At 35.3% G+C, this 12,873-nt stretch overlaps 1 protein-coding gene across 4 annotated transcripts in view; it reads right to left on the bottom strand.

The window, feature by feature from the left end:
- The window catches only part of LOC126808031 (signal transducer and activator of transcription 1-alpha/beta), a 37,302-nt gene extending 26,162 nt beyond the window's left edge, over positions 1–11,140 (bottom strand). For 3 of the 4 annotated variants that reach the window (XM_050533052.2, XM_056100074.1, XM_050533034.2), the window contains exons 1-4: positions 10,928–11,140; positions 9,754–9,852; positions 3,739–3,853; positions 2,165–2,306 (exon numbers count right to left, since the gene is read on the bottom strand). In XM_050533052.2, the coding sequence (XP_050389009.1) occupies positions 2,165–2,306; positions 3,739–3,830 (234 nt within the window). In that variant the 5' untranslated portion in view covers positions 3,831–3,853; positions 9,754–9,852; positions 10,928–11,140. The remainder of the gene's footprint in view (positions 1–2,164; positions 2,307–3,738; positions 3,854–9,753; positions 9,853–10,927) is intronic. The other variant, XM_050533045.2, reaches the window with a different exon arrangement.
- Between the last annotated feature and the right edge of the window lie 1,733 nt (positions 11,141–12,873).

Below are 12,873 nucleotides of genomic sequence, written 5' to 3' on the forward strand. Positions count from 1 at the left end.
ACACCATCAAATTTGAGTCCCAGCCTGGAACATGGGCAAATAAAAATTCGTCACTTCCCTACATTCTCACATGGTATCAAATTAACCAGCATGACTCTGTGAATTTAGGTACCAGGCCAATTTGGGTCTGGGCGAACTGCCCCCATCCCGGTGAATTTGGGCCCTGGGCAAATTGGCCACCTGACGATTTTGGGACCTGTGCGAGTTTGGGTCCTGGGCGAAGCCGGGTAACCTGCTAGTATTTGAATATGAGTTGCTTTTTGGTTATCATTACAGTTTTTACATATTAGTGACATAAAAACTTTAACGTGCACCTCACTAGAAAAAATTCACCATATTTCATAGAATATTCAACCAATTTTTGAACCGGTTATATAAGTTTTATTTAGATTATCGAGTATTATTTTATTTGATATTTTGGATTTTAGACAAAAATCAGTAAAAATTGTGTAGATTCCATTTAGATGAAGACTTTTGTCAAAATGAAATTATTTTAACTATGAGTGTTTACTTTTAACCAAAATATGGATTTAGTCATCCTAGAATAGAAACTGGGTCAAGCCTATCTTCCTGTAGTAAGTTTCTTAGGAAACACTTGTCTATGATATCACCCATGGAGGAAGTGGACGTAAAACTCTAGGAAAGAAGAAGAAGAAGAATTCTCAAGTTTCTTAGGAACACTTGTCTACATTATCACCCTAGGTGAAAATGGATGTAAAATCCCCAGGAACGAACCAACAAATTTCAATTGCCCGCGATATCACTTCGATGGAAGTGGACGTTAAATAAAGCTATTTCGAAACACGTTCGCCCATCACGCTTCAATCACTGCAATCCACCCCCACATATGTGGTATAAAATTAACCAGCATAACCTCATGATTTGGCTCCCGAACGAATCTGGAGAGATAGAGAAATGGGGTTTAACGTCCTCTTGACACAAACTAGGTCATTTTGGGACTAACATATGGTTTTAATTTTATTTCAATAACTCGCTTGCGTGTAGGGGTCTTTTGCAGTGGGAGGAAACCGACCCGGAGAAAAACCACGAGGTTGGACAGGCCATCCTACTCCTTGTCACGTACACCCGGAGATTCGAAACCACGCCAGTTGACCCAATGACAGGCCTTATGATACAGCTTGCACGTGCTAACCATTTGGTCATTCCACCCCCTGGATCCCAGGCAAAGTTGGCTAAGGGCGAAATTGGGTTCCTGAAGAATTTGAACGCCTTGCGAAATTGAGCAAAAGGTGAATTGGTCCCTGGGCAAATTAGGCCACCCGCAAATTAGGGCCCTCCAAAGCATTCACCTAATAAACACATACACCAAGTTTGAACATTCTACCTCAGTTAGGAGAGTTATTGTGTTCCAAACTCTTAACCAATCACATTGCTTATCACAAAGCTTTCCCTGAGCAGAAAATGATCATTATCGAACTTAGTCAAGGTATTGATGTAATGAAACAATACACCAAATTTCATAATTCTCATTTAATTAGAGCTAAAGTTATCATGTCCCAAAGCATCAACCAATCAAATAGTTTATCTCTGCTTAATCTACGCAGAAAATGCTCATCTTCAAACACCATCAAGGAATTCACCTAATAAACACCTACACCAAGTTTGAACATTCTAGCTCAATTAAAAGGAGAGTTATTGTGTCCCAAAAAGTGTGACAGACAGACAGACAGACGAACAGACCCATGTTAAAGGTCCCCTGCTTTCTTCGAAAGGCGGGGGACAATAACAATAATAGTGCACTTCTTAAAAGCTAAACGCCATACATTATAAGTATATGCTCATATGGTGCATCTTTAACATCTGAACTGATGGTAGTTTATTCCAAAATGATGCCGAGTTATACAGGAAGGATTACTGTCCAAAATGATCTTTTAAGTGTCATCTGATAATGTGGTTGTAAATGACATCACATAATATAAATATAATATATTATACAAACCATTAGTAAATGAAATGGGCTTTAATGTACTCCTTTCTGTTCTTGCTGAGCTAATGAAAATGAGGAAATCATTAGAATAGTCTATGTTTACCTGTATGGATTTCTGGCCTCAGCATATAAGAGGGTTATCAACTTGTCTATGAAGCAAGTCCTCTAATTGTTCTTATCAAAATAAAAAAAACCCATAAGAATCAGATAAAATACCTTTGTTTTTGACCAGTAGAAATTCAGTAGTAATGACTTCAAATTAGAAGTTTCTAATATACCATACTGTTGCTCCAGAAATTGAAAGATATTTTGTGCAACTTGATGTCTAAGACTTTTATCTTTCTGGTCATAATCCAGCCTTAATAACAGAAGAAAAATAATTCATATCAAACAGCTGTGTTCACATTAGTTTTTGTACATAAATTAAAATCATAAAATGTGGGAGAGAGAGAGAGAGAGAGAGAGAAATGGGGTTTAACGCCCACTTGACACAAACTAGGTCATTTCGGGACTAACATATGGTTTAATTTTATTTCGATAATTTGCTTGCGCGTAGGGGTCTTTAGCAGTGGGAGGAAACCAGAGGACCCGGAGAAAACCCACAAGGTTAAACAGGCGACCCTACTCCTTGTCACATACAACCGGGGATTCAAAACCACACCAGTTGACTCAATGACAGGCTTTATGATACAGCGTGCACGTGCTAACCTTTCGGTCATCCACCCCCCCCCCCCATAAAATGTGAACTTCAAGTACATGTACATTAGCTTTAATAGTGTACATGAATTTAAATCATTCAAGTGCATTAGTTTTAATAGTATTACAGTTTGTTTGAATTTTTAAGTCATTAACCCTTTCACTGCTAGAGGGAAGTTTGAATGGCAAAAAACACTTATAAAAGCTCTTTTGGAAATTGAACGTTCATAATTCAGCAAAATATTAACAGAATCCTGCAAAACGCAATTTTGATCTGAACTGTAACTCTTCTAAATGTATATACAGCAGTGTACCAACAACCAAGTTTAGCCTAATAAATGTTGGAAAACAGAATTTTCATTGAATTTGAAGTCAATAAAGGGTCAATCTGATTAAAATATAGATCTATATTTCGTTTCATTTTTTTTTTTATAGTTTCAATGGCCTACGCTACATGAAGATCTGACCGGTTTTAGAGGGAGGTCGTGTCAGGGGTCTTACGCGCAGCTTTTGACCATATGACATCAGACATTGATTAATCCATCAGCGTTGACGTTTCTAGTGGTCTAACCACAGTTCTGTGCATTGCACTTAAAGAACTCGCCCTAACAGACCGTTTCATTGGTTAATCCCCCACTTCAACCTAACAGACCGTTTCATTGGTTAATCCCCCACTTCAACCCGAACCCGGTTTATATAACAACTATTCCAGATCCGAAATTGGACCTGTGTTTTAATCAGATTGATAAAGGGCCATAATTCAGTAAAACATTGATGGTAGGATGATTTACAAAATACTACCCAACACCACCCAATACTACAACATAATGATAGAAAAGACATATCACTTGAATTTTTCAAAAACAGTGAGTCATGTACTTCAAATGTGATTACCGATGGATAGTATTGGGTAAATCTTTCCATCCAAATGTAACTCTGCCTTTTACAGCAGGGTACCAAATTCCAATTAAATATCTCAAAGTTGAATAAAATAGAATTCTGGAAAACAAAAATGATAAACAAATGGATGTACAGGGAGAAAATCTATATTCCCCTTATGTAGGGGACTAATAAAATAAAACAGTCCAACTTACAATTTCTGCCGTAGATCAGTCTCCTTTGCCAAAAATATTTCACAGATATGGGGTGGATACACTAAACATTCACTGAGCATTGATCTTTCCATCTTTTTTTTATATAATAAACAAACTGAAATATCAAAATGATAAATTACATTATATGAGATTGTGCTTTAAACATAATTTCAGAAATGCATTTATATGTCCCTCCAGTTGGTCACACTACATGTATAATACACTGGCAGCTTTTAATTGGTTTAATCAAGTGTCAATATACATCTGAAATAAATCTAAATAATTTAATTTGTTTTAAAACTAAAGAAAAATATTGTGAGAATTACCTCACCTGTACCAGTTAGTGACATGCAAAAATACTAGTTTAAAGTATGTCAATGGCTGCTATAATACTTCCTTGTGAACAAATTTTAAATTTGAGCGACCCCTATCTAGTTGAGTGCGGTACATGAAGCACCGGTACGATACAAATATTTGTTTTTGTAATGGGTAATAATACATTTCTTAAAAACACAAAATCAACGGCTTTAAGTTCCTTTGACCAAGACCTTAAAAATGGAAAACCAAAACAAAGACATAAAGTTATAACTTTCTCCATCAATATACATTTCCAAATCCAAAATTAATGATGACACATCAAGGATTAAACTGAATGTAGGTGTATATCAGTGTAAAATTAAATTTGGCTAAAGTCATTGTACCTAAAATAATCATTCTCTGGAATACTGTCCTTCCATTTTTCAAATGAGACACAAAAATTCACCTATTTGGTTAGTGACTCACTTTCTATATAGGTTGAATGGTGAAATACCCGTCCACCCCAAAATTACCTGTTTTCTCCAAGAAGATATACCAATATTACCCCTTTTCATAAATATGAAATATGACTATTGTATTGGTTTTAAACATAACACACGTGGATCTTCTAAAATTCAAATTTTGCAATAACCTTTTAATGTCAATAAAAGTAATATGTAGCCCAATCTCTTATTTTCATAACATTAAGCATAATCAAGAAGGGATCCCAAATGGTTCTCACCACTACCCCATTGCTTGTGGATAACCCAACTATCCTTTCCAGCTAAATGTATTCAATTGTTTAATTTTTGCCTTTTTGTATTGAAAGTGGAATACAAAATTGACTATCTCAACATTGGCTGGGCATATATTAATATTGGATATCAAACTTTTAACGACAGACTGCCATCCCACAAAACAAAAAACTATGAAATCGACAAAATATTGTTAAAATTCATCAGAACAGCCTCTTGGCTCGCCACACAATCCACCTTGTGTTCATAAAATAAAACACAAACTAGATCATTTTTGCGAATAACATAATATTATATGGTTTATCTTTTTTTCAAAAATTTGCTTACCCATAACTTTAATGTTGGGAGGAGATGGGGTTTAAATCCATTCCACACAAACTAGGTCAAATTCTATTTCAATACTTCACCTGTGCATGAGGGTCTTTAGCAGTGGAAGGAAACCGGAGTTCCAGGAAAAAACCGACGACTTGACTCAATGGCTGACCTTATGATCTAAAGCGCATGCATTGGACCATTCGACCACCCAACTCGCCAACAGTAGGAGGAAACCGTATGAGTCAGGGAAAATCCATAAGATAAGGCAGATGACCATCTTTTACAAACAAGCCAAATCGAAACAAGGTCACTTACATGTAATTTCAATGACAGAAGGAATTAAAGCCGATGGCTGTGATATGGTGGAATGGATGCAGTAAGGTGGGCAAGACTTGATAATGGCACCTCAGAGTGGGTGGTGCCAAAGTAATTTGCAAGCAACCCAGCTGGTGGTCTGGGAAGTGTTGTAAATCCTGAAGCTTTTAGCAGTGCAGCATCTTTTTGGGTCATGGGAGTGATGCTCCTGAAAATGTTATGCAGTTAATATTGCATTTTGTGCACAAAACATTGCTGCCTTTTCTTTTTGTAGTCAATAAAAATTTGGTCCCTTTGGTGTACTTCCCTGCCGAAAAACAAAGTCAATAAAAATTTGGCACTTTCGCCACCCAATTAAAGAATTGTCAGGGTGTCACGTGCCACTACTAGGCCATGCAAAACCCCTCAATTAGTTTTAGATACATGTACATGAATATATTTAAGTCACTAGGTACCAAGCTTCCACACACTTATTGTTTTAAAGGATAGAATGCAGAGGCAAAAGTAATATTACTTATCTTCAATATGCCTTATTCTTATAATTGTGTATAATAAACTATGGATTATATGTATATTCACGGTGAATTTTTTTTATAAATGCACAATACCAATAAACCATGTATATAAGTTTTTCTAATCAACAGTTTGAAACAATGTTTATTATATAGTATAATTGTAATTGATGAATACACACACAGTGGACAATTTATTTTGTCTTTCTTAAACCTACATTATGCAAGAGCTATGCAGGTCTTTCTTTAGGCCTGAAATGTTATATAAACTATTAATCAGACATTAATTAACTTATCCAAACCATATTCAACTCTTGATGCCATTTTCACTGGATTTGAATTCGATCGGCTGCTCATTGATGATTAAATCCAAAAATGGATAATTGAGATTATGCTTTTTATCATACCGACTTTAGTAATGATGATCAAGGCTTGGCTTAAAATTCAAAAGCGAATATCTCGGTTCAGAGTGGGGCAATTTGACTGAAATGTTCAACATATTATCTTTCCGTTCTCTATTCTTATCTAATCTCCCAGAATGCGTTTCAGCGCCATTTGTAATAAGGGACTTAAAGAACAAGGCTAGACATATTCCACAAGTCATGTCAAACGGTGACGCCATATTCTTATCTGAAGAGCATGTGCAATAAATGCTACCGGTGTAGACTGGAATAACCAGACGCGTATTTCGCCGAACATAACTGATTTGAAATTAAGAGTAAAGACATAAACTATCGATTGTAAATTAGTTTATACATTCATATTACTTTATTATATGTGTTGCGACCTATTTGTGTCAAGTTTTAGGTCCCAAAAATTAGCGATTTAGCTCCTTTAATTACTATCTAAAACATGAGCTTGTCATATGGGCTGTAGATGTATATGTAGGCACAGTACATGGGTAGTAATAGTAGTATAATAGAGGATAATTTCAGTTTCCACTTGCGACATGACCCTCAGTCAAAGGATGTACATACTGGACTACCAAAAACCAAAAAGTCAATTAAAAGATAGGTTGCCAGGCAACGAAACATACGCCCACAGCAGCTATATCGTCCGGGCAGTCAACAAGAGTTGTCGCATATTTTTACTTTTTTCGGTAATGAAACATTTATAATACATTAAAATCTGATTAAGAGTAACAACTCATTAAGTGATTATCAGAAAACCATTAGAATTTGTTTGGTTTTTATAAAGTTCTGACCCATGCTAACGTTTAGTATACGAAACTTTTAACATCATGGATTTAGCTGTTCAAGTCACAAAGATTCATTGAAAATCAATATACTTGTTCGTCTCAAGACTTTAAACTCTGTGTATCAATCTGAAGTCAATCGGATATTAACTTTAGCCTCTAGAGCGTCTACAAGATTTTTCAAAGTGATCAAGGGCCATAACTCTGGCAGTATTTTTTGGAAATCGCTGAAAATCAAAAGGCTTCTTCGTCTCATGACCTTAAACACTGTGTATAAATTAAAGTCAATCGGATATTAACTTTGACCTCTAGAGCGTCCACAAGATTTTTTTAAGTGATCAAGGGCCATAACTCAGGCAGTAATTATCGAAAATCGTTGAAAATCAATAGGTTTCTTCGTCTCATGACCTTAAACACTGTGTATAAATTTAAAGTCAATCGGATATTAACTTTGACCTCTAGAGCGTCCACAAGATTTTTTGAAGTGATCAAGGGCCATAACTCAGGCAGTAATTACCGAAAATCGTTGAAAATCAATAGGTTTCTTCGTCTCATGACCTTAAACACTGTGTATAAATTTAAAGTCAATCGGATATTAACTTTGACCTCTAGAGCGTCCACAAGATTTTTTGAAGTGATCAAAGGCCATAACTCTGTCAGTAATTACCGGAAATCGCTGAAAATCAAAAGGCTTCTTTGTCTCATGACCTTAAACACTGTGTATAAATTTAAAGTCAATCGGATATTAACTTTAGCCTCTAGACGGACGGGGGCGACAACAATATAAGACCACATTTCAATGTGGGCATATAAAAATGATTTGATCAGTCACGAATTCACTGCGTTATAAGGCGTGACTTTAAAAACATTGGGTTTTGGTGTTGGTTTGTTTTTTTTTCAAATCCTATTATAGGCTTTTTTTATCAACTTGCTAAATCGGTTTGAATTTAGTAAAGATGTCATATGTGACAGTACAGTCGATTTTAAAGTACTTTGGGGAGTTCATTACATGAGCCAATTAGCTGTAAACAATTCTTGTGGCTGGGCATTGTTGAAAAACACATGTGATCACCCGATCAAATCATCAAATCGCACCAGGGGGTGACTTGGCGATTTGTGGTAATCACATCTGAAATCTATGACGGCCTATTAGTGCCCAAGTAAAAATAAATATTAATCCGTTTGAACGAATTAGTATCTCGTTTGAACGAATTAGTATCTCATTTGAACGAATTAGTATCTCGTTTGAACAAATTAATTATCTTGAACAAACAAATTAATCATCTTGTTTGAACGAATTAGTATCTTGTTTTAACAAATTAATTATCTCGTTAAAGTAGCTTCGTTTTAACAAATTAATTATCTCCTTAAAGTAGCTAAGTCTCTAACTCAATATCATACAAAGTACCATAGTGCGTTTCAAAGTCATTTGTAACAAGTGACCAGAAAGAACAAGGCTAGACATATTCCACAACTCCTGCTAAACGGTGACGTCATCTTATCTTGAGAGCATACGCAATAGATTGGAATAACCAGAAGCTAGAAATTGCCATTCAGTTGAGACTCATGCCGTATTTAGCTGGACATAACTGATTTGAAATTAAGAGTCAAAACAGGAAAAATTGAATGTAAATCAGTTTATATACAATCAGATTACATCATTATATGCGGGTCAATTTCTAGATCCCAAATATTAGCGATTTAGCTCCTTTGATATCTCGTTTGAACAAATTAATATTTCGATTGTACAGAAGCATGGAAGAGACATGCAGAAATTGTGTTTCAAGTAAAAATAATATGATTTAATACGTGTAGGTTCTTTACTATTTCTAGCGTTAGCGTCAGTAGAAGGAACTACACTTGTGAAAAGGGGAATTAGTATAGAATACCTTGGAAATTATCCAATTTTTCTAATGTTAGCCACAACATTGTAGTGAAGTCATTGTTTTATGACATGTATATGCTTTAACAGGCATTACGACAGACATATGTTTGATATTGTAAGGACGTGGATTTGAAATGCACCCAATTAATAAATAAAATTGTAGATTGTGCCTTAGCTGAATTTTGACTAGCTCAGTGAACAGTGTTGATTGCCTTGGAAGAGGATTCGGGTGAGTTTCTAAGATAGAGGGGTGGGGTGGGAGTGTTAAAAAGAAATATCTCATTTGCGCATACATACAGCATGCAAAACGAAGCAAGAGTGAGGGCCGCCCTACGCTTTATTTCCGGTGAAAGCCGACCGGAGGCCTTCCCCTCTTGGTTCACCTTGAGCCATCGTTCCCCTCTGCAGCTCTCAGTTTCATGTCCCTTGTTCTCTCGAGCAAGTCGACCAACCGCAACGTCGCTTTGCCACACGGGACCCTAGTGGGAGGGATGAGACGTGCAATGTGGGCAATGTTTTGGCACAATTACTACGCTTGTTCGTTTTGCATACTGCTACTGTCATCCACAGACTTTTCTAACAAGACTCACGACATTAAATTAGACATCGCTAATTAGTTGTTTCTTCTATCTTAGAAACTCACCCAAATCCTCTTCCATCCGTTGTATTGCAACGCATTCAACACTAGGAATAAATTTACTCTGGGATAATCCTAAACCCTGTTGACAAGCAATCGTATACCTGTAGTTCTGTTCACTGACGTGACAAGGAGTAGGGTCGCCTTTCCAATCTCGTGGGTTTTCTCCGGGTCCTTTGGTTTCCTTCCAATTCTAAAGACCCCTACAAGCAAGCAAATTATTGAAATAAAATTGAACCATGTGTTAGTCCTGAAATGACCCCATTTTTCTCACCCTCTCTCTCTCTCTTTTCACTGAGCTAGAGAAAATTCAGTTAAGGCATAATTATTTCTTAATTGGGTACATTTCAAATCTACATCTTTACAATATTAAAGATACATTATGTAAGATTTAGATAAAGAGCTGGTCGTTCTTGCAATAATAGTTCAAAAATAGATAGTACAAAATGAATATTTTGAAATTTAAATTACTTTATTCTGAGCGACGATATTAGCCTTTGAAGGTTTGACAAGATGTGTGCACGGAATGTAACCACCCTACTGGTTGTTTGAGGCTTAGGCCCGCTTTACCATTTTTCAATTAAATCATTAAATGGCTGAACCATTCTAATCTACTTAAATATGTTAATAAATGTCTAATGAATAGTTTATATAACATTTAAGGCCTAAAGAAAGACCTGCACAATTTCTGCATGTCCCTTCCACGCTTCTGTAAAATCGAAATCTTAATTCGTTCAAACAAGATGATTAATTCATTCAAACGAGATAATTAATTCATTCAAACGAGATACTAATTCTTTCAAAAGAGATACTAATTTGATCAAACGAGATACTATAATTCGTTCAAACGAGATACTAATTAGTTCAAACGAGATACTAATTCGTTCAAACAATATAATTAATTCGTTCAGACGAGATAGCAATTCGTTCAAACGAGATACTAATTCGTTCAAACGAGATACTAACTCGTTCGACCAGATTAATAATTTTTTTTTTGTTTGGCACTTTTGGGCCTTCGTAGTTAAATAAATCAGTGTCGATAAATTCGTTGATTAGGGTAATCGGTTTGTATTAGCTATATAGATGTTCTTTAAAGATGAAAATTTGATTTAATGCAAATCCCTTTGGCTAATCAGCGGTTGATAAAAACGCCTAATATTTTTTAGACCTAGTAACAAGGGTTAACTAGCAAGGAATATAAGGATGAAGGAAGATATTTATAAACGTCACGAAAAATTAAATTCATAATTTGTTTATTTTAATAATACAGCGGCCTACCTTAAATATGTCCAGTGTCTCTTGTGTTATTATAACTTATCGTGTTGCAATATATACAATAGCTTTTTCCTTATCAAAACTTCCAGGAAATTACAAGCCAATTCATTAACTGTCGAGGGTCTCAGAGGGTGTTGTATTCCTTTTGACATCAATTTCACTGATCTAGACTTAATCTCCGTTCTTTTCTTACCCTTGGTGGTCCCCTAAACCATTTCTCCGGGAATCGTAGTCTCTGTTATCCGGTAACAATACATCCGGTGATATATTACAGATAATATCAGATAAGATTTTATTGCATCGAAACATCCATTTAGGACAGCATACAATATATAGAGGATATTTGTCGTTTTGTCGTGAATGAAATAAAATATGTTATTCACGACAAAACGACAAATGTTCTATTTATTTTATGATTTTACAATCATTTTAGGTAAAAACAACATGGACTACTGCTAGCCAGTGGAATAACACTTTTATTTCACTGATAAAACGTGGTATTCCACTACTGATCATAAAATAAAAACGTGTACATCAAAATTATAACGATATGACAATTATTACACAAGACACACAATATTGCATCGGAACCTCCCTTGAGGACAACATACAATATACAAAATATACAGGTGCAAAAAAATGGACGGATACAAAAATATGGACGGACATAAATTTAGAGCACTCATAAATAAACAGTATGAAACCTGCATATGGAACAAAATGTACAAAGTATTAAATCACATAACTCGACAGTATAAGGCCCACATACAGGGTACATAATATATCAAAATACAAAACAAAGCGTGCGCACATAAAAGAAAAGAAAATATCATGCATATTTAACAGATGTCTCTCCTAAGAAAAGAGAAGTAGACAAAGGCTGCGACACTTGTGGCTATAATACTCGGTGGGTCGAATAGGTTTTCATTAAACACCTTTTCGGGCAGCATGTTAATTATATAGAGGATATTTGTCGTTTTGGAGTGAATAACATATTTTATTTCATCGAGAAGCAAGAAAACTTATATTTTCACGAATGCGTAGCATGAGTGAAAAAATAAACGTTTTCTTGCTTAGAGATGAAATAAAATATGTTATTCACGACAAAACGACAAATGTTCTATTTATTTTATTATTTTACAATCATTTTAGGTAAAAACAACATGGACTACTGCTAGCCAGTGGAATAACACTTTTATTTCACTGATAAAACGCGGTATTCCACTACTGATCATGAAATAAACATTATTATAAACCTGTAACAGTAAATCTCTTTGATCTTTGGGGTATATATTCTATGCCCGGAATAACTTGCGGTCTGAAAGTCGGGGCGGCTTTGGATATTTACAGGGAAATTTGGGGTTATTCTTCTTAAAGTTTTTCTTTAAACCTGTAACGGGTTATTCTTCTGCAAATCAAATTTTATATCTGTTTTAATTTTTTATTTTTTTTATTTTTTTTTTTTTTTTTAAAGTATTAGAAAAATAAATAAAAGTGTGAGATAGAAGTATATGTGGATAAAAATATTTCGTATTTAGTATAAATGGGTATATAAAATGAGTAAAAGACAATCATTGTGAAACTAAATCGGAGAGATTTTGATTTGACAGTTTTTACGTATTTTTGAAACAGGTTTCGAAGTGTTTTGGTTCTGTTATGCAAGATCTTTTTCGACATTCCAAAGTAAAAGTTCAGTGCTAAGGCCACCTAAAGATAAATTTTAAATGTTCCTATTAGAAGAGGTTTTGCTTTAGTTTTTATATTTTAAGCTGACATTTCTCTTATATCGAATTCCAACTGTCAAGGGATCTTTTACGTGCACGCCATTGTGTACACGGGACCTCGATTTTTCGTCCCATCCGAACGACTAGACAGCTGTCCTTGTCAGGCCCTCAGTCCTGCATCACCATGACAAGGGGGGAATCACGCCGGAAAATCTGAATGAACAT

This window comes from Patella vulgata, chromosome 1 (assembly GCF_932274485.2).
Source record: "Patella vulgata chromosome 1, xgPatVulg1.2, whole genome shotgun sequence".
NCBI lineage: Eukaryota > Metazoa > Mollusca > Gastropoda > Patellidae > Patella > Patella vulgata.